The sequence below is a fragment of the Passer montanus genome, unplaced genomic scaffold (assembly GCF_014805655.1).
Source record: "Passer montanus isolate IOZ18808 unplaced genomic scaffold, ASM1480565v1 scaffold27, whole genome shotgun sequence".
NCBI classification, from domain to species: domain Eukaryota; kingdom Metazoa; phylum Chordata; class Aves; order Passeriformes; family Passeridae; genus Passer; species Passer montanus.
The window spans coordinates 12505178-12532880 of NW_024367372.1; the positions used below are offsets into that span (position 1 = coordinate 12505178).

At 35.0% G+C, this 27703-nt stretch overlaps 1 protein-coding gene across 6 annotated transcripts in view; it reads right to left on the reverse strand.

Moving 5' to 3' along the window:
• Window positions 1-19385: 19385 nt before the first annotated feature.
• The window catches only part of FLRT2 (fibronectin leucine rich transmembrane protein 2), a 62139-nt gene continuing 53821 nt past the window's right edge, over window positions 19386-27703 (reverse strand). For all 6 annotated transcript variants that reach the window (XM_039712634.1, XM_039712635.1, XM_039712633.1 and 3 more), the window contains one exon: window positions 19386-26003. In XM_039712634.1, the coding sequence (XP_039568568.1) occupies window positions 23610-25595 (1986 nt within the window). In that variant the 5' untranslated portion in view covers window positions 25596-26003 and the 3' untranslated portion in view covers window positions 19386-23609. The remainder of the gene's footprint in view (window positions 26004-27703) is intronic.

Below are 27703 nucleotides of genomic sequence, written 5' to 3' on the forward strand. Positions count from 1 at the left end.
TAATGGTTTCAATCACTTGGCTAAACCAACACAGGAAATATGTAGAAGAAAAGGATGATGTTCCAGCATTTTAAAATTATTGTTATTATGTGTTATGGTTTTTTAACCACAATGTCTCCTTCTTCTAATGAAAAAAATAGGTATATAATCCCCCAATGTATCACCATGTCACCAACCTCGATTAACTTTAAAAAATGAGGATGACAGTGAAAATAGTATCACATGAAAACATCATCAAAAAAGGTTAGGTGAATTTGATTTTCTCATATGTATATTACAACAGCATATCTGAAAACAAGAAGCCTTTTGCAATCAGAGAAAAATTATATCAAAGTAATCAAAGGGGGAAAAAAAAGAAGAAAATACAAAAAAATGAAATAAAAAACAAACAAACAAAAAGAAACCCTAAAACCAAAAATCTACCAACCAACATTCATACTAATCATCAAAATATATTTCAAGTCACCAAACTTTGATTTAGCCTGGACATTTTGAAACTCAAGGAATATTTTTTTTTTACTTTTTTGGCCTTCTGATTTAAAAATTTACAGTACAGTTGAATTATAAGTTGTGTCCAAAGAGATGGAAGGCACTAAGCTGATATTGCTCAGGCTGAGCAAATTCTGTTGTTCTAGGAAGAAGAAGCTGATGGTTCTTCCTAGTTATGTTTACACTGTATTGCAATTAAATAAACATGACAAATATACAAACCTGGTTTTGTAGATTTTAGTGATTATTTATTCCTACAGAAAAAGCTGACTCTTCACCTCGTTTTGAAAGATAGGATACAATGTACTGCTAACACTGAGTTTTTATTTCTGCTCTGGTACAAAGATGGTTTATAAATGTTATCTCTGCCATAAGGTGAGCGAAGATAATAGACCTGATTTGTACACAGCATATGGGCCTTTGTATCCAATTTATTTCCTATTTTATTTCTTGGATTTGCCTAAGTCCCATGTTCTGTTTGTATAGGATTTCATCCAAAAATAAATCCTAAAAACATCCCTTCGAAACGTGCATTGCCTTTTTTATTAACAAACTGTAATTCAGACATCTGCTAAACTGTCCCCCACTATAATAATATGAAAAATAAAGCTAACACAGTTCTAGCCAATTATTGTGTAAATTCTGTTGTGGAAGTTTAGCATCTGCATTTAATAGAAACATGTTATTTATAGAAATACCCAGTTTGAAAACAACTTCTGAAATTTAATCACTTATCTAGAACAAAATTCGGTTACTATATAAGCATTAAGCATAAGTTTTAGATCAAGCTGAGTGTTTTAAATAATATTTTTTAAGGCAAAAGAATACAATTTTAATTAGTATAGTTCAAAGAAAGCTATGAGATAGCTTAGTGGGTCCACTTTCAGCCTAATACCTGTGAGGCTTGACAACATTCAAACCTTTGATTCCAAAACCTTCACCAATGTGTTTCTAGTCCTGGAAAAAACCAAAACTCTCACAGAAAGAAGTCAGTGGTTTTGGAAGTTAGAATACAATCTCCTATGAGACTGCTGCACCTCAAAGAACAGAATTAGATATTACTTTGTGTTTCAAAGAACTTTGACATATGGATCAGAATTTTCAAATGGATTAATTCCGGTGCGGGGTTTAATTTAAGTCCTACCATGACCAACAACAAATCAGATCTTTTCTTACTGTTTCAGTTGCTTCCTATTGCATCTACAACAACATTTTTAGATGCTGTAATTATGGCACACATGGGTGTCTTATATTGTGTCTGTAATAGAAGGTAAAAGTGAGTGAAGATAACAGATGAGGTGTTCACTTGAATCCTTTCTCAGACTAAACGAGAATGAGTTAGATTAAACTACTTTCAAGATTATTCTTTATTAAAGTAACTTTGCCTTTGAAACGGACAAAACAAATTCATAGAATCTAGCAGAGAGTTCAGTTCTAAAATTTTGTTTTCTTTTTGAAATCTCAGTTTTGCTAAAGTCCATTAGTACTTAGCATAAAATTTCTTTGTAAGAATTACTCATTAAAGGCCATAGGGCAAGGATTTCACCTCAACATTTCACAGTGTCAGAATTTACCAACCAAAAGAAACCCATGTTATTTTCCTTTTATTTTTCACTGTGAAATAAGCTAACTTCTTGCTTGCACACTTCCTATTTGGAACTTCTCCAGAAACCAAAGACAGAATGCAGACTGTGATTGATAGTTCTTGCCACAAATAAGACAACACATCACCAAAATGATGCTTTTTCCCCTTTCTGATCAGGAGAGTTTGAATGACAACCCCATCCACCAGGACTATAAAAAAATTAGAAAGGCCTCTTATAAATAGAGGGTCTGTTTTTGTACTCTGCCCAGGGGAAATTTTGCCCTTTTTTTTTCCTAAGATCCCAGGTGACTCAATGAAATGAAATACAGAGCTAGATTCTGTAAAAATATTTTCTCAGAATCTTAAAAATTTTCATTGTATTTACTTCCACAAAGCAGTGAGTGAAAAACAGAATGTCATTTTCCATGCTCATTTCTAGTGAGTGCTCTAAAGAAGATAGATTCCATTAACTCATTAGAAGATTTTAAAAAAGACAGCTGAAGGTGTACAGGGTGCTCACATCCCATCTGGTCTTTGTCTCCAGAGACAGCATTGCCACTCTGGTACATATTTCTTGCAGGTAGCTCAGAGAAAACGGCTATGAAGTTTTACTTAAGGGCACTTCCATCCCAAACCATTCTATGATTCTATGATTCTGTGAACTTACAAAGCACAAAGAGGAATGAAATGTTAGGTTGCAATATGTCCATATTCATATTCAGGACACATTGCCAAGAACACAGTTTAGAACATTAAGGACATGTGAGCTCTTAATATATCTTAAATACCACAGAACTTCTTTGATATCACAGAATTTCTTAAATGTCCCAGAACTTTTTTGACCTGAGAATCAAACTGAGGTTTTAAAATAAATAGATAAAATTACCATTAATAAATAGCCAAGTCATGCAATATTATCTTTTGAGTCCTACAGAAAGCCAGAAATTAAATTCCTGAAGGGTAGTAGAAAATATAATAATTTTGAAAGACACTTCACAGAAATAAATGCAAATAATTTAAAAACTGCTTCTAAGGACATACACAGCTAAGGACCAACATGTCTGACTTGCTTGAAAACAAAGTATAAAAATAAATAGAAATAAGAGAGAATATAATGTGCATGGGAAGGTCAGTATAAATAAATAAAATTTTGTGTCTCACAGAGTCACCAGAAGTCTTTCAAGGACCACTTAACATATCGATAAAACATGAGGAGAGAATGCTATTACAAGCTGAACAAGAATCAATTTTTCATTGCCGTGTTGTGAAAAAGATAATGCCAAACTTGAGCCACAGCTGTAAGAACAACATAACTCTGATTTCCTTAGTACTGGCTGAATCTCAAAATTACATATAGTTTAGTTGTAATGCACTCCAAAGGAAAAAAAAAATCAAGCAAGCTGCTTGGACAGATTCATCAGGAAAGAAAAATCTTAGAGGCATGGACAGCAATGATTGAAAAAATCTGACCTTGCTTAATCAAGACATGACAGAGGTTAGAAAAACTAGCAGTTAGTGCAGTCAAAGAGATCATGTAGAAAGAACTAATAAATGCTATTCCATTGTCCATGTCCAGGGCTACTAGGATAAGTAATAATATATTTAAGTTTCAACAAGGGCTAGACAAGGTAACTAAACTCCAAATGCAAATGCCTAGAACATTATATTGTTTTCACTAAATATAAAGCACTGGATGGATACCTATCTGGAATGTCATCACACAGAAGAGAGGGAAGGATTATAGGGCTTAGAATATAGTTCCCATATTAATTTTCTATGATTCAATAATTATATCCATACATTTCAAGTTTATATCAGGAATTTTGATCTAACCACTTAACCTCAATAATTGCAATAGTTTGGTTGTGACTTTAAATCTTATATTTCCAACAAAATGTCTCTGTTTTCTCACCAAAAAGCACAGGTCCAGTGTTTGCCAAGCCATCATAATTTCAGTGTTGATTAATATCATGTCTGGTCTCAGTCAAGAGTTGGTAATGAATGACAGGCATTTTTTCCAACTGTAACCCTGAATTAGGTATGTTTTTCAAATTGCAGGTTGGTTTCAGATGTAAGGCTTTTTATATGGAGATGTTTTACATTGGAATGTGCACATTTAGTAAGCAAATGGGGAAGAGAGCTTTACTTTACTACTAAAAGAATGCAAGATATGTAAAGAGGCAATTGTAGAACAGGTAGCTTTTCATTTCCAAAGAATCTGAATAATACCCGAGTACCTCTGTAATTTAATAGGAAAAATGTCAAAAATATCTCTCTGTACTTACAGTTGAACAAGCTTTGGGAAAAGAAAATAATTTTGGAAGGAAAGACTTGGGGAATCCCAAAATATTATGGGCTTGAACAGTTCCTAGGAGAAGATTTACACTAACAAAACCAAAACAAACAAGTAAAGTTCAGTGTGTCTTAGAAAGAACATAATATTGTCCAGGAAGAAGCCTTCAAAAAGTAATTATATTCTAAAATACAGACCCATGAGAGAGTCTTCAGTTCAATGCTAGCAATAGAAAAATCTGATGTTAGCATAATTCAATAAATCAGTGTTCATTTGTTACCTATCCTTTACAAGGGTCCATAACATTTTTGTATATTTAAAGGCATAAATAGTTTTTATTTGTATTTTACCATAATCTAGTTCAGATTGTGGGCATTAAAAAATGCATAGAGTTAACAGAAAGCTATTTTAAATCAACAGATGTGGTGATCCTTGAAATTGAAATTTTATCAAGCTCATAGCTTCTCTAAATATTGATGCAAGAAATTAAAAAGGTAAGAAATGTATTCTTTAAGCTGCATGGATAAGAGGCTATACCAGGAGATTAAGAAAGAAATAAGTATTTCTCAGTAGTAAGAGTGGGTCACTATGGTGAACAGGACAATTAAAACCTGACGGTCCCAAAGGAATTGGTCAAAATGCTGCAGCCAAGGTATTTTCTGTTCCTACTGCCTGACCACTTGAATCTTAGTTCATTAAATAAGCATGAATAAGAGTTTTGAAGATACTGTCAAGGAGAGATGCTCCTTTACTGAATAAGCAAGAGAAAAAGATGAATGTTCACCCAGTATGCTTCATCAGGAAGCAGGGATGAGAATAGGGAATTTGCGAAATAAAAAATCCTTTGCATGACTAAGGAATGCTCTACCCAAGGGAATGGTCACAGCTAGAGCTGTAGCTGGCACAGAGAGAATAAACTGGTTCTTTTGATGACAGCTAAACAGGACATAATGTGCCTATTGTGAACATAGACATAGAAGATAGGACTGTGAGGGAGAATAAAATGATAGAATAGACAAAAGCTATTATGGTCCAGGAATACATGATGTGCAGAATGGGAAGTTTTATTAAGAATACAATTGGAGAAATTGGCTGGGGAAAAGAAAAAAAATATATCTTTGAGTAAGAAGTGTGCAGGGAATCTTGCTAGTGGGAGTTAGAATTTATTTGCAAGCACACTGACTGAGATTATGACCTCTCTTCCATAATAAATGTTGCATGGCTAAAACCAGAGAAGTTGTGGATGACAGCACAGATAGAGCTGCTACTGCCAGCAAGCCAAGAAAAGCTAGGGACTACAATCTACTCACTGACACAGATACTGGAAGGTCAGAGTAGTTATGGTGTGGAGATCAAAGACCAAATGCAGCCTTGAGGAGAGAGGTGAGGCACCAGCACATACCACAAGATGATTTTATGTGTCAGAAAAGAAATCCTTGTCTTAATGTACCATTGCAGGCATTAAATAGGAATGCCTCATGGAAAAGGAGCAGATAAGTACACAGAGAGGTACTACAAAGGTGAGGGTCTTCGTTAGAGACAGATATGTAGATTCTTAGACACATTATACTTTTGCAGCTATCACATTATGATACTCATTTAAAAAGTTATTATTTTTCATGCTGGCAGGCATGGTGAAATAAGCACTGCTGCAGCTTCTGTAACCAGACTCAAAATCTGCAAGGAATATTTTCTTCTAGGAAAATCCCACTAAGCTACTCTCTCAGATGGTCCAGCAGGCATTTTGATAGTCTACATCCTCATTATGAGTGTCCTTATGGATCAAGATTGATGGAGGAAGATATTCTGTCTCTAAACCTGGCAAGAAATTTTGCTGTCTAACATCTTAAAGCAAGTTCTTTGCCTTTTCAGATAACAATAGAAAAAACAATTGTAATGGTCTATTAAAGAAGTATTAAATGATGACATTTGTCTCCAATTTTATCCAGAAATAAATTATTTAATAGACATTGTCGCTAAAAGTGCTAAAGGCTATATTGTAATACATGCAACCAAAAAGATTACAACGTCACCATAGTATTACCTCATTTGCTCCTGGCTACTACAATGTACTTAAGGAATCTCTGTGGTTCGTCTGTTTATACATCCACACAGAGAGATAAAACATCAGATCTCAATGGATACTTTTTGTGAAGCAGCACTAGATTGTATATTCAAGTGTTATGTAATGATTTAAAATGCACATTACTTTTGACATAATAATACATGACCAAAGGCCAAAGGGCTTGGAAAATGTGGTACAACCAGAATTGTTTTAAGAATTCTTTTGAAGTGGAGGTCTTGTTGCTACCCTCATCCTTGAAAACTACTTTAAGATGCAAACTTCTTGGGAGAAGAGCCTTCAAGGAAATGAAGAGGTTAATGAATCTACTTACAGTGGCAGGAAGTGACACAATCAGGTTGTACCACAAGTAATGCACAATAATGATTTGAAAGTCTATTACAGATGTAAAAAGGTTATAAATATAATTTGTAGGAAAGAGGATGCACCCCTAAGCCCTCTTCTGTCAGATACTCACTAATAAAGAAAGGAAGCTCTTTAAAGAACATAATTCTGCTTTGGGAGGTTCCTCTTTCAACAAGAGCACATTTTGCATAATCAATAGAAAAATATTTCTAATAAAATTGCAGGCTATGATGAAGATCCTATCAGACAAAGTTGCAGACACTAATATGAAGTCAGGGATTTTAAACATTATAAATAAGGACTAAGGCAAAATTAAGCAGTCCTTGAGACATAGTAAGAATATATTGAAAATGCATTTTCCATATGACTTGGAAATGGCTGAGCAGAATGGCAACTTTTCACCCATTTTTTTTTCAAGACAAATGTGATGATAACTTTGAACTGATTCACCTATATCAACTAAACTTTCATTTGGTTTGATAAGTGTATATTGTCAGACTGTTCAAAATGTTCAAATCTACATTCACCAGTGACAGTTTGGGAGATCAAGATATTGTCTATCCAGTGCCAAATTTATGTTTCAGAATCCAACTAGAGAGATGCCATGATTATCTTGGAAGCTGTCATTTACAGAAGCAGCTACAAAGAGTACATAAAGCTGGATGGAGTCTTTGAAAAACTGGGACCTGGTTGTTAGAAGAGCATCTGATGCTTTCAGAGTTAATCACTTGGGTCACCAGACCAAATGCCTTTCTACTCCCCAGGCAAAAGGCACAGTGGACTGGGAAAAAAAAGAAAGGTGAAAATCAATGACTAAGAAAATTTTTTGGACTGTGAAACCATGCTGAGTAGTGTGAATATTGAAGGCATGACATAGGAACCTATTCTTGTTACTAATTGTCTTTTCAGAACTTTAATACAAATATATTTTTAGTCAAAATAAATTTGATATTCACCTTACTTAACTGTAGGAACAAATAAAGCTGTGAAAGTAGGACACTGAAGTAAGGTCAGAATCAAAAGATGTTGTTGTTGGATTGATTTTTTTTAATATTTCTTAGATATTTCTGCAGATTGATGTAAATTAAAAGTTTCAGCATTCCATTTCATTTAAGATGCATCAAAGTGCTGAAATTCATATACGTCCTTTGAGACCAGAATTTACTTTTTCTCCACATTTCTAGGCTTTCCTTCAGTGGAATGAGTTCTGATTTGAAAAGAAATCAGTATTTGTATTCTCTTCTGAAAATTGTTTGGGATTTTAATTTTTTTGGTTTTATTACCATTGGCATAACTGATGATATTGGTGTTTTGCTGTCTTTTAAAATTAGAATCAAGCAGAATTATATAATTAGCTTAATTCTTTTTCAAATTTAAATTTGTGAAAAAAGTTTTGAAAATATATCTGATTATAAATTATTCCACATCAAAATAAAAAAAAAGGACAATATGTATACTTTTAAAATTTTCATTATCTTAATACTGAACTCTGAGATTTGGTGTAGATTCATATTTTTTATTTATAGACTTGGTAAACTTTCACTAAATTAGCCCATTTCATCCCAGATCAAGGTGCTCCAAGCCTCCTAATGTGCTTCAGCAAATATAAACTGCAATTTAGTTCCTAAGAAATTCTAAGAATTTAGCATAGTTAATTGTCTGTATTTTTTAGAAGTGGTGCTATTAGTTTGAAGTTTAACTGAATTAGAAAACACAAAAATAACCATATTCTGAAGTGCAGAAAATGGGCTTCCATTCAGTGCTTTATTACACAATATAGTATAATAAACAGGCTTAGAGTAAAGCCTTGAATCAAACCTCTGTCGAGAAGCCCCTCAACACACAGGTTAATTAAAGTCTACATTTAAATCTTTCCATTTGGGGCACACCTGTTTAGCTTAACATATGCCAAATTATAGGCTATAAAAATTTGTTGCAAAGACATCTTTTTAAATGCAAAGAAGGTTTCACAAATGCTGTCCATTTGTTAATGTTTTACCAGAAAAACAAAGTGATGCACTGGGTGAATTACATCCTCTTATTCTCCTCTTATTCTTCTTATCCTTTCTGGTTTTTAAATTTTCAGACTCTGTCCCTAAGTGAGGCTTATGCAATTAACCTGATTTTTTTCTAATACGTAGCACTGGTGTAAACACAACCCTAGATGCAATTTGTTTGATTTTCTTGCTCTTTTATCATAGCAATAACCCGTTATTCCTCACTCAGCTGGTCTAGTGTAATTCCTTAGATAATTTTCTTGCAACATCATTTAACCATTTTTGATTGCTTTATGTAGAACATAAATATTTTTTATGCCATGTCTGCCAGTCAGACTGCCTGTCACACCAGTTTATCTTTTTTCTTTTCTTTTCTTCCCTCTTGAATGTTTTTGGGGTTTTTTTAAGGAAGTAATAAAATAAGAGGTCAGCCAGATTGCTTTAAACAAACAAACAGCCAGATTGCTTTAAAGTGTGTGAAAATTGATGGTGAGGTAGGTGACAAAGACTCTGTAAATGTCCATTCTCAGGGAAAGAACTCAACCAGTTGGTCAGTCCATGGCCATGCACTGCTTATCACTGAGTCTCTTCATCACTTCTTTCTCGTAGTCAGCGATGGCAGCTTTTTCCTACTAACCAGATAGACTAATATTTAAATGGTGGTAAATAACATAGAAAGGAATACAAGAGCCTGTTTTGGCACAACAGAGATGTTACACTAGTGGTGGTACTGAAATAAATGTAGGGATGTAGTGGAAGTGGACATGAAAAAAGAGGGGATAGAAGAGTGGAGAAGAGTATGGGACATAGTAACTGAATTCTTAGTATGTTAGTTTCATCACTTGTTCACAAAAGGATTTTATTGTGGAGGGAGGGAGAACACTGGAAACTTTTGCTTTTCAGCAAGCTGAGATACATTTTGGGAAAGAATTCTGTGATATGTTCATGTAAAGATTCTACAGAGTTAGAATCAGTTATAAGTAGTGACCAAACAAAGGCTAAAAGGAATAAACAGGAGTAAAAAGAGATACAGATACAGACTTCTAATACTTCTCTGTATTTTGAATACTATGTCTTCTACCTATTAACGGCGTAAATACTAAGCATAAGGGAAATTATGGAAGTATCAAGAGGAAAAGTTTGCTAATAAACAGTCTTTTTCATTAGGAAAAGCAAAATAGCTAAAATAGCTAACATTTAGACTCAGGAAAATGGTTGACGAATACTTAAGACTAAGCAAAGCTTTAGCAAATAGACCGTAAAAAATCTTTGCCAGATAAATTGATGAAGTTATCTAATACTGTTTACAGCCATATTTGGATGGATGAGGAGGGCACAGAAGTGTGACTGGAATGCATTCTTCCACTAGCTAAAACCATATTTGTGCCAGCTTGAATAAACTATTTTTGCTTCATACCTGGGATGGAAAAAGAAGTGACATTCAAGAATAAAAGAGAAAAGACACACGTAGGACATCCAGCTGAGCACTGATCAGAGGTAAAGAAGCACATTCAGGAGTTTGTTTTAGCTATGTTAAAAGCCTGTTTTGAAAACAACTTCAAATTGTTTCATTTGATCATTTGAGGAATGTAAGCAACACCAGCAGGTTTTCCAATCAATTTATATTGGCTTTTTTCTCTCTAGTATCTTTTTTCAAAATTCAATATACGGATATTTACAGCTGAAGTACAGATATGCCTTCAGTTATATTAGCTTTAACAAAACAGTTATTATAGAGGTTTATTCATTTCAGCACTATCTATTCAGTGATGTTTTATTTAACAGCAGAAAGCCCGAGAATGCATAGCAATAATGAAATCATAATGTTTTCTTTTGAGACTGGATTTTCCTCCTTTGAGAGAGGAAGATTTTAGTTTTGTAAAGGTAAATTGATTTAACCATCTGATAACCTTTAATTAAATTAAGACAAAGCCTATCATCCTATTACAAATTTACAAATGCATCAAGTAGACACATTATTCTGTAAGACAGACAAGTTATAATTAGATTTTCACCAAACAAGGAAGAGGTAACGGAAAGACTGTTTTTCAAAAAACAAGAAAATGAGAAATCGGGACATTTTGGGAAGCCTACTAAGGATTCTTGTAAAGTAATAAAAGTATGGAAGATGCCCTATAGAATAGACTAAAACATCTAATTTGAGTATGATATTGCTTTAATATCTGTCTAGTAATGCATTTAACTTTAAGCCAGATTTCTGATCTGTGTCTCTTTACATGAGCAAACCATCACCACATAGCATACAACTACATAAATGTATGCTTCTTAGAGAAGTATTGATGGATATGGAATATGCATCCACTTCAGATTAAGCAACAATTCCCTACATTTTTAACTTAGAGAGCAATATCTCAATATGAGAATTAATGAATTAATTACTTTAAATGTTTGTAAGGTTAAAGATTCAGAATCTGTTCAGAAAAGAAAAATAAGCCAGAGCATGAGAATAAGACTTTAGAAAAGTCTTATAAGAAATATAATCTCATTAGCGAAGCCAACCATCACACTGAGAAGGATAGTGTCTTCTAAAGTGGAATTGACAGTTTGTAAAGACTTCTCAGAAACAAATTTTTGCTAAGTAAGGGTTGCAGAATCACTGCAGAAACTCTTACTTTGTCATGGGTTTCCACAATACATTCTCTTTCAGAAGGTTTTGTTTCAACTAAACCATAAATCTTAAATAGTAGAGCAGTAGTGCTAGAAAACAAAAAATAAGCCACATTTTCTTATCCAGAGTTTTGTGTTTTTAAACTCTTTAAGCAAATTTGTAAATACTCCTACAGCTAAGATAATGCTTTCTAATATTTAGTAGACTTTCTTATAATCATGTAGGTTCTAATCTCTAAACTAGGGTACAGAGGATGTACAATGGCTTTATTACAGCATTTTTAACATGTGCTCTATGTGTCCTAGCCTGTAGCTCAGTATTACATTATTTTCATTACTACAAATGGGCCACAGGATCCGTACTGAGTTTGTGAGGCCTCAGAACAATGGCTTGTCAAGTCTTCTTTTTATGATTTTTCTTGATCTACCTGCAACTTTGTTTTGACGTAGTTTAACTGTAACGATATTTTTCTGTCATAACTGGATTACCATGTTTAATTTGTTTCAATATGGCTTGTCTTCCTGTGGTATAACCAGTTTCACATATAGTTGTAAAAAGTAGTTGTCCTACATAAAATGAACATATAGTTGTTCCATATAAAATTTGTGAACCTAATGCAATGAAGCAATGTAGAGAATTACAAGGCTGGTGTGTTGGTGGAGAAGGGAATCTTCTAGTGTGTTGGTGTTGGGAAGAGGAAGCAAAGCAAGCAGTACAGAAGAATATTGGTGTGGAATAAGAGCAGAGTCGCAGCCTGGCACCAGAGATCCCATTGCTATGAACAGGTCATCAGCACTTAAAGAAATGCAGACCTGAAGAAAATTGGGGTATGGGGGTATGACACGTGCATCATATGTAGTAAATTTGAATGTACTGTGGATTGCATAGCAATGAAGAGAAACAATGTGTGAAAGACCATTATGAAAAGAAACAAATATTGTCCCAGCAAATCCTAAAGTGAAGAAGAAAACAACAATTTTATCATAATCTTCCCTGTGAAATAGTTTGAGTGCTGGTGATTTCTACATGGTACCATAACTAGTGGAAGGATCCCAAAGGAGAGTGAAAGGTTCAACAAAACCATTAGCAGCTGGGAAAAGTATGTTACACTCCTAACTGTACTGTCATTGAGGATTGTTTTGCTTTTTTTTTTTTTTTTTTTTTTTTTTTTTTTGTTTGGGGGTTTTTTTGAATGTGTTACACTCCTAACTGTACTGTTATTGAGGGTTGTTTTGCTTTTTTTCTTTTTTTTACTTTGGTTTGGGGCTTTTTTAGTAATGGTGGTATCCTTCCTTTATGCTCTTTATTTTCTTAATTTTTTGTTATAATTAGATGTTGACTAGCTTTCTGATTAAAGTTTTATTAATAATGAAGTCCTGGCTTTACGTACAATCATTGTTTACTTTTTTACCTATCATGTTTTTAAGCAGAATTATGGATATCTTGATTATATAATTCCATTCAATTTTGTATATTGTTATTGAGTTCCTGTGGAGTTCATATATTAAGGAAAACTTTCAAAATGGTAAAGCAGCTTCTTATGTTCTACTAAAATGGCTCTAGGTAAATTTACTGGTTTTCAGCAGAGCTGCATATTGTGAAATAACAAAAATACCTAGCTTTTACCCAGTGCTTATCTCCAGGTTAGGAGAGGATGTATCTTTTTTCCCATTATAAGCAAGAATCAACAAGTATGCAGGCTCAGGATCATCAGCATTTTAGTGATAGAATTTGTCTTTCCAGTGCACTAAATGACTGAAGATTAGAAATGTATCTGTGGATCTACAGAAGAAATCATAACTGCCCTACATGGCCTTCTACATAAATTATTCTAATCTGACAGTGGTTTTATAAGGTGTTTGGCTAAAAAGATATACTTCAGGATTCATTTCAATATGTGATACTCTTAGAATAATTCCCTTTGAAGAAGACTGTAAGAGGATCCACAGATTATTCCAGTCCTTTTTAAATTCCTATGCAATTTACAATTTGTTAATCTTTTCCATAAAGAGATGCATCCAAGTACTCTTTAAGGATGTGGATACCATGTTAAAAATATTAATATAAATTCTTATATAATATGCAAAACTAGAGCCTTTAGCATAAACTTTGAATTTGTGATAACTTACAAAAGCTTTCGCTTTTGTCAGTTTAATTTATGTTTCTATCACTTTTTCAGGAATGTAGTGTGTGTAGCTGGTGAAAAGAACCTGGAAAATGTGGATCTGACACTCAGAGAGCAGATCCCAGTCCCCTCTGTACTATTCAGCTTGTTCAACAGGCTCATAAACACACCAGAGGTCACTCAGAAGAGAGCCTTTTGCTGATGGAGGTGTGCTAGACTGAATGTTGCAGAAGCACATGGCAGGGAGTGTGCTGCTGAGCAGAGGTGACAGGCACCATCATCCGTCACACCGCTGTCATCCTCCCTCTTCATAGCCCCTGCTGAGAGCCCTGTAGCAGCTGGGCAGGGGACACTGCATGGCCAGCTCCTTGTGGGTCACCATCAGAGGACTGAAAGGATCTGTCCTAATTTACCTCTTCCATTTTGTCCAGCTGCCCTGGGAAAAACCTGCACATGGAAAAATGGATACGCTTCACCTGATTGGCTCCAGCCAAGGTAGTCAAGCTAGAAAAACAAAAGGAAAAAACCTACAAGCAAATCCAACAGAGCATTACCAAAGATCTGTCAGGGCTGGAAGCAGTTAAAACACCAGAGTATTTAGCATGGCTAAAAGATCTTTCTGCAGGATGGCTTCTGAAACACAATTTTTGAATAATTATGAGAAATACCTGATCAAAAAGTTCTGAAGGTCATAGTGTTCATTAGAAAATACAGCTGCATTTTACAGCAAGCAGTAAATTACAACTTGAGGACATTCATGTTATTTCAGTCATATAGTCTGCCCTAAACTAATGCTGTTAGTGCTTTACTCATAATTTTGTTATTTGCTATGGTTATTTCACTTATCCTTCATCAGCTGTCTAAATCTAAAATGAAATAAGTGCATGTCATCTTTTAGAATTAATGAAAAGAAAGCATTCAGTGGACAGTGAATTTCTTTACAACTTCAAATTAACGTCAGTCTTTCAAACATTGTTAAATTTTCCCCCGATCCAACTGTTTGCTGGATTATTAGGGCTTGAAGAAATGTTTCTCTAAACAATTTGTCTTCTAAAGCAAGGTGGAGGAATGTCTACTGTGATATGTTGTTTTAACTCACAAGCATGCAGCTTTCTGAATTCACTGCAACACAGCAGACACTAGTTTCTTCGGGGAAGAAAATTGAAAAAGAAAATTTAAATCTTTAATGGAAATGTATGAAACAAAGAATTTTTCTCAACCCAGGCAAAGATTTTCTAACAGTGTATTAATTTAGTCACTTAAAATAAGCAGCAACCCTAATTGAATCCCACAAATAGAGAAAACAATAGAAGAAAATTTTGCATCTTTATATTTTCCACAATTTTTTGGTATCCTAGGTCTGAACAGAACTCTTTTATTTTGGCTCATATTTATTTAAAAGTCATTTTTATTTGCAGGATTTCTGTCTTTCAAATGTATCTCTCTGTCTCTACCCCTGCTCCAAATACTAAAGCAGCTTTGATGTTCAGAGTAGTCTGTTAGTGGAACTTCACTACTTATATCAGTTCATTCACTATTACTCCAAAGTAAAACACTAAAGCAATATTACCCACCAAATTTCTAAGTTTTCCTGTAATGGCACACTGGCTGTGTGGCTCATCTCTGAAAGAACTTTTTCAAACAGTTAAATTAATGACCTGAGGAGAATGAGTGGCAATGAAAACTCCCTTTGGGCTGCTACACACAAATGCATTTGCTCACATATAACAGAAGTGCCCTTTTGGGGCATTACACAAAAATCCTGTAGAAAAATCAGGATCTTCATGAAGCAGAAGAGTGAATTAAAAGGCAGCTCCTACGACAAGGAAAAACTGTCAAACACAGGTAAAGAAATATAGACCACAGAGGAAAAAAAAAACCAAAACATAGAAAGTCAACAGTAATGATAATGATGTAGAAAATATCTGAATTTTTCTGATGTCCTATATAATAATGCAGAACACCTGTAATTTGCTGCATCCCTCACAATATGATTCAGCTCTACTTCTGCCAGCTTCTGAAGTCATCAAAGAGAAATGCCATGACTGCATGTACTTTCCTTCTGTTCTGGCCACCTTGTTTCTTGAGGAAGATCTCTGTGAAGTAGCTGTATTTCCTCCTCAATCTCTACAGAAAGAAATCTGATACTTTAAGGAAGAAGAAACCTTTGTTCCCTTCTCTTTGTACAGCTGCTAATAATAATCTGTAAAACAGAACCTATGAAGCCAAAGTTCCTATAACCACAAACCTGAGTTTAGAAAATGTATCTAGCTCAAATTCTCACCACGACTAAATGTTGTAACTAAATGTTGAAAAATAATTAATTCAACTGAAAATTGATATCAAAATTATTTAAGATAATTTTTCTTAACTTAGTATTCTTAAATTTTGTCCTCTGATAGTAAGACTACACAGTCTTACTGCTGAAATTACAGCAGAAAATAGTTAAAATTTGCTCTACTTCAAATTTGCTTCATTTTTGTAAAGTTAAATTATAAAAAGGAAAGCCAAAACAAAATCAGAAAGTGCTAGCCATATACTTGGTACTTGTTTCTCATGAAAGCAAGTATTGCACATAGTTTATTCCTCAAACTCTTCATAGCTGATAAAATAAATCAGTTCATGCAAAGACTTCAAATACATGTCATGACCAATTTAAAAAAAAAGAAAACACTGGTTTGAAATCTAACCTCCAATGAAGATGTAAGTAAAAATCTGTCTAAATGTATTTCTTGTTAACTGGAAATTGAATATATCTTCCTAGGGATGGGAAACATGAAAAGATTCAATACTTTTAATTAACCCTTTTTCTAATTGCCTAAATTACTTAACTGTACTATACTATTAAAATAACTATAATATTATGTCATATCTCCACTTAGGTTTGTACTTGTTTGTTTTTCTAAGTCATCTCTTCTTGGTAACTCATGCGTGCTTTCTGCCGGGTATGGAGTTTTCTTGGAAATGAAATAACGTGCATGTCTTGCTTCTGCAGTCCTCACTTACAAACACCTGCTAATGCCCTGCTTGAATAAATATCATTGTTCACATCAGCATATACTGCAGAACTTGACTTCACATCAACTCTCAAATGTTCTTAACATGTTTCCTAAATGGTGAGAAATTCCTATCATTTCCACTGTAAGTCAGAAAGCAATGAATTATGTATTGGTTCCTAACCAATACATAATTTGAATGCCCAAAGCAGTTTGTGAAAATATATGAGGTCAGGATTATAAAACCGTTGCTTAAATTGTTTGACTTTCTAGTCAAATCACATTCTCTCTTCCTTTCTTCTTTTCTTTTTTCTTTCTGAGTATTCATACATGCATTTTTTGGTCACAATTTAGCCATAATATGAAGCTATAATCAAAAAAAGCATGTGTTTATGTGAAAAAAGAATATTCTTGCTATGCCCAAAGGCCCATTTGTGGCTTTAAATGTCCTTCTCTTCCATGGCTTTATATTGGCCAGTGTTGCTCAGAACATATTAGCTCCCCCCTTATTTTCTGCACAGTCTTTTTCACAGCTTTCCCAGCTTTTCATAAAAGAGGCATGGGCCTACTGCCTTATTCAGTTGATGTATTTCATTTGGGAATACATAGTGTGATGTGCTATTCAATGTGTCATATTGCATATTTTTAATAATCCTTGTTTTATATATGATTGTGATTTATAGTTGAGAGGCAGTGGCATCAGGATTTCACCATAAAAATGTGCTAATTTTTTTCAGGAATGGCAATTATTGGTAAAAAATTCACCAAGTCTCTCTCTGTGTAATGGAAGTACTTTAGTAATTTTGCTCCAGCCTTTGTTGACGGTGGCATTTCAAGTAGAACTAAAATATTTGTTACCTACTTTAATGGTGGAATGCAGTTTCTCCACATGGTACCATAAAGCTTCTTCAATGGAAGAACTCTTTTTTAAGTGGAATATTAAAAATTTTGACTGAACAATAATGAAAAATACTTGTCCATGTGCTTTCTTTGAGAGATCTTTGTAGTTAAATCCTCTATACACAAGAAATTTATACACAATTGCACATGAATGAAAAATTCCAGAAAACTGAGTTTAGAAGTATTAAAAATAAAGTTTTATCTTTGCTAAAATAAATAATTTTGGGTTATTAAAAGATCACCTGATGAAGTCAGTGGTTGTAGACTCCTTTTTTGACAGAAAATACTATCAATTGAAAATGATGATTCCCTCATTGTCAGAAATACATAACTGATGGCAGGTGTTTGTCATCCTCATTATCTCTTTTTTCCACCCTCCTGTGGTAAGGCAAGTAGTTTTAGTTATCAGGGTCTAATGTGCTTCAGTAGAAACATCAAATGAGGGGAGGCATATGACAAGGGTAAAGAGGCAGGGTTAGGTGTGGAGCACACCGGCCCTAGGGAGTTTTACATGATACTCAGGACTAAGAAAGAGAGTAAGACAATTTGTTGAGGAACTGTGACACTCAGCAATATTAAATTTCTAAGCTTTGAAATAACACAGCACTCAGCATCTCACTTTATAGTAAAGCAAAAAATTAGCTCTTGTATATGGAAGTAGAAGAGGGGCAATTTCTATTTCTAAACAGCTAAACCATCTCTTTATATATAGTATATATTACCATATATGTTATGTATAAGATTTGCTTTATACAAAAATTTATTAAGGCTTATGTATGAATGTTGTGCATTCTGAAAATTCAAGAACAATTTTGAAGGGAGAATTGGAAAAAAAGTCATATTTCATGTCAAGGAAACAGATTAAATAGATAACAATCATTAGAAGTCAGATTCTTGATTGTCATGTCATAAATGTCAAATGCATTTATCAACTGTCTGTGCATATAATGAGTCATGGCTTCCACATATATATATTTGTTATTGGCATGTGTAGCTCCTTAAGTGTATCTATTAATTGCAAACACTGGAGTACAGTCTGTTCTTATTTTACATTGTTTTTCTATATGCATATTAGGAAGAGATAACTTTTTAAAGATAAGATTAAATCTGAGAAACTGAGGTAAAAAATTATTTAACTCTTTGAGAGACAAATAATATTTTTCTTTTAGAAACTGAAGATAGGATTGAACAGACAGAAGTCTCTGCAGAACATCTGAAAATGTCTCCATGAATGAAAGTACAAAAGATGGATATTTTTTTTCCCTTTCAGACACCCACATCCTTATTTTAATTAACTTGCTAATATAAATACAGCAAAGTTGTTGTATTTTTTAAATAACTCTTTACTGAATATGTCAACAAGATAATATATAGTGTATAGTGAGGTTTTGAAGTTAACAATGCGTGCAACATGGCAGATTGCAGAAAACAGGTAACGCAGACTTCAAACCATCTACTTTTCCATGTTAAAGATAGAAAGTATACCAAACACAGAACAGAATCAAGTGTGCATATCTCAGTTTAAATCAATTTTATGAAAGATCATCTTCAGATATTTGGGATCAACTCATGATAACAATTTGTTTAGTAGCTTATCTGTTTCTGGGAGGATCACAATTCAGCTCTCATGAGGCACATTTCCACAGAGCCCCAGTGTAATAAAAGGTTGCCAAATCTCTTCTGTGCTAGTTTTCCGTATGGACTACTAGCCAGCGTCCTTTTAAAGAATAAAACATTCTCTGCTGTACAAAAGTTTAATGCCAAATGCTTCAATATTGCCTGTAGTATCATCTGGGATACAGAGTGCCCTGTTCAATAGAGTTCAGGGAAGGAGTGATCATCAGCTTCCTAGGATTATCTCTGTGTTTAGAAGAGAGCATCAGGCAGGATTTGATGAGGTTCAGAGCCAGTAACTTTTGGTTTTGGCACTCACTTCTGTTTTGTTTTTCCACTGAGCTGTAAAGATAAGTCATGTGTAAAACCATTATTCTCATGTTCTAAAGAAAAAAACTTTAATATCTCCATGTTAAATTTAAAGTGAAGAAGTACTATAAATGTAGAATTCAATGGGAATTAACCACTTTACTGTCAAAAGCTGAGACTGAACTTTTACTTCAATGCCATTAATAAAGTGCCTTATGTAGACCCTTAAAACAATATTATCAATATGCATAAAGTTTTTCTGTTTGCAAAATTGAAATCAATAATTTTTTCAGAGGGGGAAACTTGTTCTCATGAAAAAAAGAAAATTGTTCAGAGAAAAATATAGTTGAACTACTCTACTAGCAAATATCATATGCTACTTCATTTTTCTGTTTTACATGATATTCACTGTAGTCCTTTATTGGGTTACATGGAAAACTGCGAGTATCTTTTCAGATCAAAGTAGCTTATTCCCTAAATATTCTTATAAAGAAATTCGGTAATAATGTTCCAATAAGAACCTGTTAACACAAAGTCCATGCATTAATCAGGTGTTTGTTTCTGCCAGCAAGCCACATGCAAGTAGCACTTATTAAAGTGACACAATCCATGAAAATAAGGACCTGTTTGTAAATACATACGTCTTCAGAAGGAAGCCAAGTACTGGGAACAGCAGTGTCGTGATACTTCTTTAACAAAATTTCACTAAAATGCTTCTTTTATTCTACTCACCAATCTTTCTGCATGTCTATGTCAACTATTAGCAGTATACAATGGAAGATGGGTGAGATTTTGTCTGAAAAAAAAATTGTCCCTAGATCCAATGAACTTGACCAAATCAGGACTTAAAAGTGAACATTTTGAATGAGTTGCACGTGTACATATTTGGCACTTCTGCTCTATAGCCTTTAGTTATTATATGTAGTCAGATATCTATCCAAAGCGAAGATCTCCCCAGTTTTACAAAGCCCAAGGAAACAGCTATGAGTCTTAAACTTTTTATTGCCAAAAGATCACTGTCCATTTTTAACTCTGACTTTTTCTACATACTTGACCTAGTGAAATTTGCTCACTAAGGGCTTATCTAGGTGGGAACTGAAATGAAATCTCAGATGTTTGTGTCATTGACACTTTTAGAAATCTCAATTTCAATTGTGGGTTCAAATACATTAACTCTTTTGGAGCTAAGGAACAATTAAATAGGGAGAAAATTCTTCCAATTCCAGATATGACCTTTCAGTTGACTACAACTCTGAATTTTTTAGATAATATTCCCAGCTCTATCCACAAATTTCAGTACAAGGTGCTAGCTATGTTTTCTCAGAAGAGCCTTCATAGTAAAGAAACTTTTGTCAGTATCCCATACAAATTGATTTTTTTTCATATTGAAGAGAAACATAAAGTATGATATCTTTAATATCATTGTGATTTTTGATCTAGGTAAGCGAGTCATAGTCTACATATATATATAAACATACATATATATGTTTTATCATTCAAGATCGAAATGAACGGTTTGTGAATGCCTTCTGTTATCACCCTATCTATAAGTAACCAGATTTGTTGTCATCAGGTTGGGCTTCTGGATCATTCACCTGCAGTACAGGCCAAACTCCCTGAATAAGTCAATTGCCACAAATAAGGTGCCTGTAGTATACTGAGGTCTAGAACTGGAGATTCCTCCTGCATCAGTAAATACTATTCAGTTTGTATTTTCAAAGGAGGCCTTTTGAAACCAAATGTACAACCAGTTATTTCATTGAAATTAAATACTATGTCCACACCCAATGGGAATCACTGGCTCTGCTTAACTTCAAGCGAACTCCAGCATTCAACAGAAGTGTGCAGAAGCACAACTGTTTGCTGCTTGTCCTTTGAGCTGTGGCATCTAAAATATGTTAAACAAAACAAAACAAACAACAACAAAAAAGAAACCACCAAAACCAAAGCCCAAAAGTATAAACCTTTAGATGACAGTAAATAGATGACAGAAAAAAACCATCCACTTTGCATAGACTTTTCTACCTAGAATTATGCTATTTGAAATCATATGGTAAACTTTTAATCCAACATTGTAGTGACTTAACTATTACAGTAGCCACAAGGTTGCTTAGAATACCTGCTATAGCTGGAGAAAATAGCAAATATATAGAAATTAGACTGTAATTTCAAAATGTGATTTTTTTAAAAGGTGTTGGTGGCAGGATGTGGTTCCTTACAAAATGGTCATACTTTGCCATCAATCATAACTGGGTTTGTTTTGTCATTGCAGAAAATTAGTGTTATCATGTGATCTGAATTACAGAAAATACATGCTCATAGACTGCTGAGTTTCAAGAATGGGTTGAGTGAAATGAGTGAAGGAAAGGATTAAAACCTTCTCTCCCAGCAAAAGGAGCTTCATAAAGCGGAAAGTCTAAGCATTCCACTATGAAAGTGCTTCAGCCTTTACTTCTAATCTTCTAATCCACATGGAGTAACTTTCTGTCTATCCCTAGGTGATCACTGTAAAACTTTCTCTCTTTGGTTCCCTACTACCACAGGGAAGTTTTGTCTCTTTTTTTTTTTTCTTTTTTTTTTTTTTCTTTGTGATGTAGTTTTAGCTTGGCCCCAAACTCAGGAGAAAATTAGCTACATTAAAAAGTAAATTGAAAACCCCTAAATAATGAGATTGCACCACAGTTCTTGGCAGTCACTGAGTTAGCAGAGTGGCTGCAATATTACCTAATTTTGAGAGCTGCATTATGGTTTTAATACAAGCATGATATTTTGCATAGTGCACGTAAAGCTCAAGGACTGTGAAGAATCTGAGGGTATAAAAAAGCAAATTCTAATCCCAGCTACTGCTTGTGAAGCAGAAATCATTACGGAAAACTTCAAAATGCTTAAGGTAAAAGAAGGGTAATTCAGAGGGACACTGTGTACCTGTGTTCTCAAAATTTCCCAGTCAATCAAATGCTTAGCTAATGTCAGTCTCTGTATATTTTAATTGGGAAGGAAAAAAAGCAAAACAAACAACAAACAAAACCCACAAAGATTTGTACATGATTTTCCCCACTGAAGATATTTCAGTTTATAAAAGCCCTCAAGGTCTTCCCAATACTAAATAATTTTTTACAATGTATTTATTGTTTGTTTTCTCTTTTGTCTTTCTTTCCCCTATTTCTCCACACTGAACATAACTCAGGCCCTTAGATCAAACAAGGCTTGAACCATACAAATTATTAGCAAAATCTTTCTATTGCCATTATATTTTGCACCATGTTTTCAGCAATACACACTTTTTGATTTCAAATTAACATGAACACGTACATGAATACTGCAGAGCTGGGAGCACTCAGAATTTCCCTCATTCTGTCTTTACCTGAACATGCTATGATAACAAATGATGCTCTATTAAGAGGTGCAACTTAAAGACAGCTCTCTGTTACATATTCTTACATAACCTTCACCTCTCACTGAGAAGGGTCAGTGAACGCCTAAGGCTTCTTAATCCTAATGAAAAGCACAAACAGTTTCTGAGATAAAGTATGTAGTATTGGGGATATTTTCAGAGCAACTTTTGCAAATAGGAATCAAGGTCACTTTGAGTTTGACACGGAGTTCTTTCCATGTTTCCTATTGCAAGTAGATTGAAAGAAAACTAATCAAACAAGAGAGTAGCTTTTTTGGCAGCTCTCAGTACTCCAGCTTTCAGTTGGAGGTGAGAAGTGCAGACCTGACAAAGAAGAAGGGATGTATTTCCAATTGTTTGAAGCTCAACAGCAACTGCTGGGTTCATGTCAGAAGGATTGTGCCCATTTTATCTGAATTGTCTTTGTCTGTTCCTAGTGACCCTGTTTAAATATGCACTTATTTTCCTGTATTCCAGGACACCTAGAAACTTAACATCCCTCAGACTGCTTCGACAGCAAAGTGGTTAATGTTTGAAGAATGAGTCATTCTTTCCTTTGCCATGACATTGGGTTCTTATTGTACAACCCTGTACAGTACTTAGCAATAGTTTTTAAAGATTTAAAAAGCAAAGAGTTACAAAACCATTTGCAATTAACTTGAAATAGAAAAGATAGCACTTTTTTTTTAAATCCCATTATATAGTACACCGTATAAATTACAGAGTATTCAAATGCATAAATGCATCTGTATAACATTTATCAAATGTAATTTTTTTCTTTATTCTTGGGGGGCTTATTTTTTCTAGAGTTTTTTCTCCTTGTCCTAGAGACCCCCATGGTCCCTCACTATCACGTATGACAGTGCTCCAGGTCTGAGACGTTGCTGTTGCAGTATCGCATGTTGTTCGGGATGTGGCAGTCTGTGTAGTTAATGCCCCCGTTTGGGGTATAAATGGGCTGCAGTCTGAAATCTCCTTTAAGGAGCTGATCATTATTTAAGGAGACAATCTGGAAGCTGGTTTCCGTCATCTCCAGGATGGAGTTGTCCTTCTTGGTCCCTGCCTCACAGTAGTCGTCTTTCCGACGGCCCCGGTTATATTTCCACTTCTGGGAAGTGTAACGACCTTTTTTGTGCATGTGCCAGCAAAAAATGCTGAGCAAGACCACGAGGACAAATATCACTGCACCCCCAATCAACCCTGCCAGCAGAAATGGGGAGCCCAGATTCTGAGAAGTCGTCTGCTCATGGCTGGAAGGGATGTTGCTGCCATTGAAAAAGGAAGCCTTGGTGGTGGCTTCTGAACAGACAGTATCTTCTCCAGTCCGGTAGTTGTTATAAGTATCCAGTGGAACCAAACAAATCCGGTAAGTGGATTTGGGCTCCAGATTTACCAAGCTTGATTGCTGCTTTTCCCCACTAATTATTCGTTCATGAACTATTCCTCCTACCAGACTATGGCCCATTTTAACCCATGTGAGTTTGTATGCCATCACGGTAAAAAGTGACATCCAGTTGACTTGGATGCAAGTGTCATTCACAAAATGGATGGAGAGCTGAATCCATTCAGACAAAGGAGGTGTCACCCTTTCTCTGTCCTCCCTGTCAGGCACAGTGGGGAGTGTGGCTATGATGGGAGTGAGAGGATTATATTTATTACTTGAGGGAGGAAATGATGGGCTGGGAACTAATGTAGTCGGCATGGTTGTAGCTGGGACTGGGGTGATGATAAGTGGCAGACCAGGGGTGGTGGTGGGGCATGACAACATATTCATATTGAGCTCCCTGACTGCCATACCTCGGACCTGCTCTGGTCCCTGGCACATAAAACCACGTACATTGATGGAAGCAGGAATAAATTTGAGCCATTCAGTGACCCACTTAATGCTGCAGTCACATAACCAGGGATTATTCCTTACAGTGAGTTGTCTCAGGTTATGGAGATTATCAAATACTCCCTTTGTCAACATCCGAAGCTGATTGTTGGAAATATCAAGACGTTCCAGTTTGTGGAGGTTTGAAAAGGCTGTAAGTGGTATATGGGTTATCTGGTTGTCCTGCAAGTAAAGTCTTAGCAGATGTGTACCTGGAAGATCGGGAGGAGGGTAAGTCAGTGAATTCCGAACTATTGAGAATTCCTTGAGCTTAGAGAGGTGACTGAAAGTGCCTTCAGCTATGCCTTTATTAGTGAGGAGATTGCCATCCAAGATCAGACGCTCCAGACTTGTAAGATTCTGGAAGGCCAGGTCTGAAATGACAGCAATTCGGTTTTCGTCTACACGAAGTTCTTGTAAGTCCAGCGGAAGGCCTACTGGCACACTGCTTAAGTGATTCTTGGACAAGAACAGAAGCTTGAGGCTGATGGCTTCCTGGAATGCCCCATCCTCAACGCCAACAGTGGAGATGGAGTTGTCATCCAAGTGCAGTTCTTCCAGCTTCAAAAGCTGAGCAAGAGCAGCACGTGAAATGGTCTGAATGTTGTTTTCCTGCAGGTGGAGAACCCTGACATTCTTGGGCAGGTTCATGGGGAATTCATCCAATTGATTGCCATACAGGTAGACTGTGTGCACAGACTGGACATTGTGCAACTCTGCAGGAAATCCAGCATTATTAATTTGGTTATTATGGAGGTAGAGGACGGTTACACCCTCCGGTATCCCAAGAGGCACTGAGGTCAAACTTCGTTCATTACAGTAGACAAAGTTTCGGTCACAGCGGCAAACTTTTGGGCAGGCCAAAGTTTTGGAGACCTGTATGTAGAGCCCCAGGGAAAAGATAAGCCATGATTTCATGAGAAGAGCCCAATCTGTGGGCCACATTTTAGTCCACAAACCCATGTCTAATTTAAAGAAATAAAGTACCAAAGTGTTTAAGAACTGATAACAATAATAGCGCACAGGTAACAAAATCTCAGGTCATTAAAATTGGCTTCTATTTTTGTCCAGTGTTCAGGCCAGAGTTAAAGTCCTGGAGGCTAAGCATAAAATAATCTTTTTATAATTGGTCTGCCTCCTATTCTGATAAGGAAAACACAGTCTTTATGAGCCAGGATTACAATGTTTGTTGTCTTCCTCCATGTGTGCTGAAAGAACCAGTAGCCATGTCTTTGCAAATGAACCACAGGTTACTTTAAAGCTACCAAAAGTCTGTGCTTGGAGGTGTATTTCACTGAAGTCTGTTGGCTTCTGTCAGCTTTCTGAAGTCAGCAAAGTCCTCATATTCACTATCTGCCAGATCTGGTCTGCCTGTAAAATGAAAGAGAAAACAAAAAGCTGAATAGCATGAAACGTTTAATAGGGAAGATCAAGCCCATTAGAAGACTCTTCTAAGGCTTATAATCTCTTTATAGATTTCAGGGAAGAAAAAAAAAAAAGAAGGGAAAAAAGGCATTAATATTAAACATTAGCTTAATATTACTGCTAAATAGTCTTGAAATAGATTTGATACAAAGTCATTGCAATGACTGAAGGACTTTCAGTGACTTCAGTGAAGGCTAGATCTATTACTTTCATTTGCATACTATACCTCCAGTCTTTGTCCTCTCACAGTCTGTTTAAAACTTTAGAACCAAAAACAACCCAAAAATCTAAACCATTTAACTGGAAATTTTTGCTCAGGTAATTATTTTTCTTTTGCAGAACCACTGACTTCAATGACTATTATTCACTGATGCCTGACAGAGTAGACTCTGGGCTGTATTATTTAATTACACTCTTGCGTTTTTTTCATTTTCTACCAGACTCTGGAATATTCTGCTTCTATTTCTGTAATACCATTACATATATTGTCCAAATTAATACACAATGCCAGATTATTTTGCCTCACTCTAGTGAATTAGAGACTTATGAGGAGAGTCTTTTAAACAAGTATGGTAGTCCATGAATCTAAGATTCTGTGCTGTAAGACATGTACTTGCTAAAACTATCATATTGATGTTGGTTCTGATGTGAATTGTGCTGTCAATAGATTCCACAACTTGCTTTCCACTAAATGAAACAGGCTCACATCTGCTAAGTTATTATTTTAGGAGATCATCTCAAACTACGGCAGTTTTGCAGAGCACTTCCTTTGAAACCATAAAGGTTAGATATGGCTTTTAATTTTGCTACACAGTTATCTGTGAATGGCTACATAAACAAGCATGTTAACTTTAGTATAGCTGAGTTTCTTAATGTGTATTTTCAGCTTGTAAGCATACTTTTTATGTTTCCAGCTACTATTTATTATTCAGATCTCTAACCAAACATTCCCACTCTCTAAAGTATGCAATGAAAGGGACTGTGTTATTTGATGTTATTTTGTCTTGTTATATGTTGTTTCCAATGACTGTCGCCCTCCCTTGCCCCCCATATGCATTTGGACTTAATGAAGGATATCAGCTTTGGCAAGTACAAAGCATCTGCAGATCTCAGGGTCTTAAATTGCAGTGACATAAGCACAATAATTTTTCAGGTTTTGTTTATCCAGATCAAAGCTCAGGCTAGGATTTCAAGAAAATAGAATTTTAGTGAATCAAAAATCCTGTTTCAAAAAGGTAGTTTTTTTTTTTTATTATATATTCTTTATTTTTATTATTATATTAATATTTCTTTAAACAAATTAAGAACATTCAGGTCATTCAGAAAGAAACTTACTTTGGTCATACATAAAACCTTGTTCTTCTGATACAGCTGTGCAGTTTATAACATGTCCCTGGTGCTACGTTTGGGAATTCTATGGACTAGTAGTGTAGAAAGCATCCTTAGAAGTCAAACTGTTATAACCCTTCAACCTTGCACTTGCAGAATACTGTATTTGTTTAGAGCATCATCAGGTATCAGCCTCAAGGTTCAAACAGCTGGAGATAAAAAAAGGAGACCCTGAAACATCCTTTTTATCATTATGAGCTCAAATTTTAAAGATATGTAAACGTAATACTGCAATATAGCTTATAATATATTGTCCT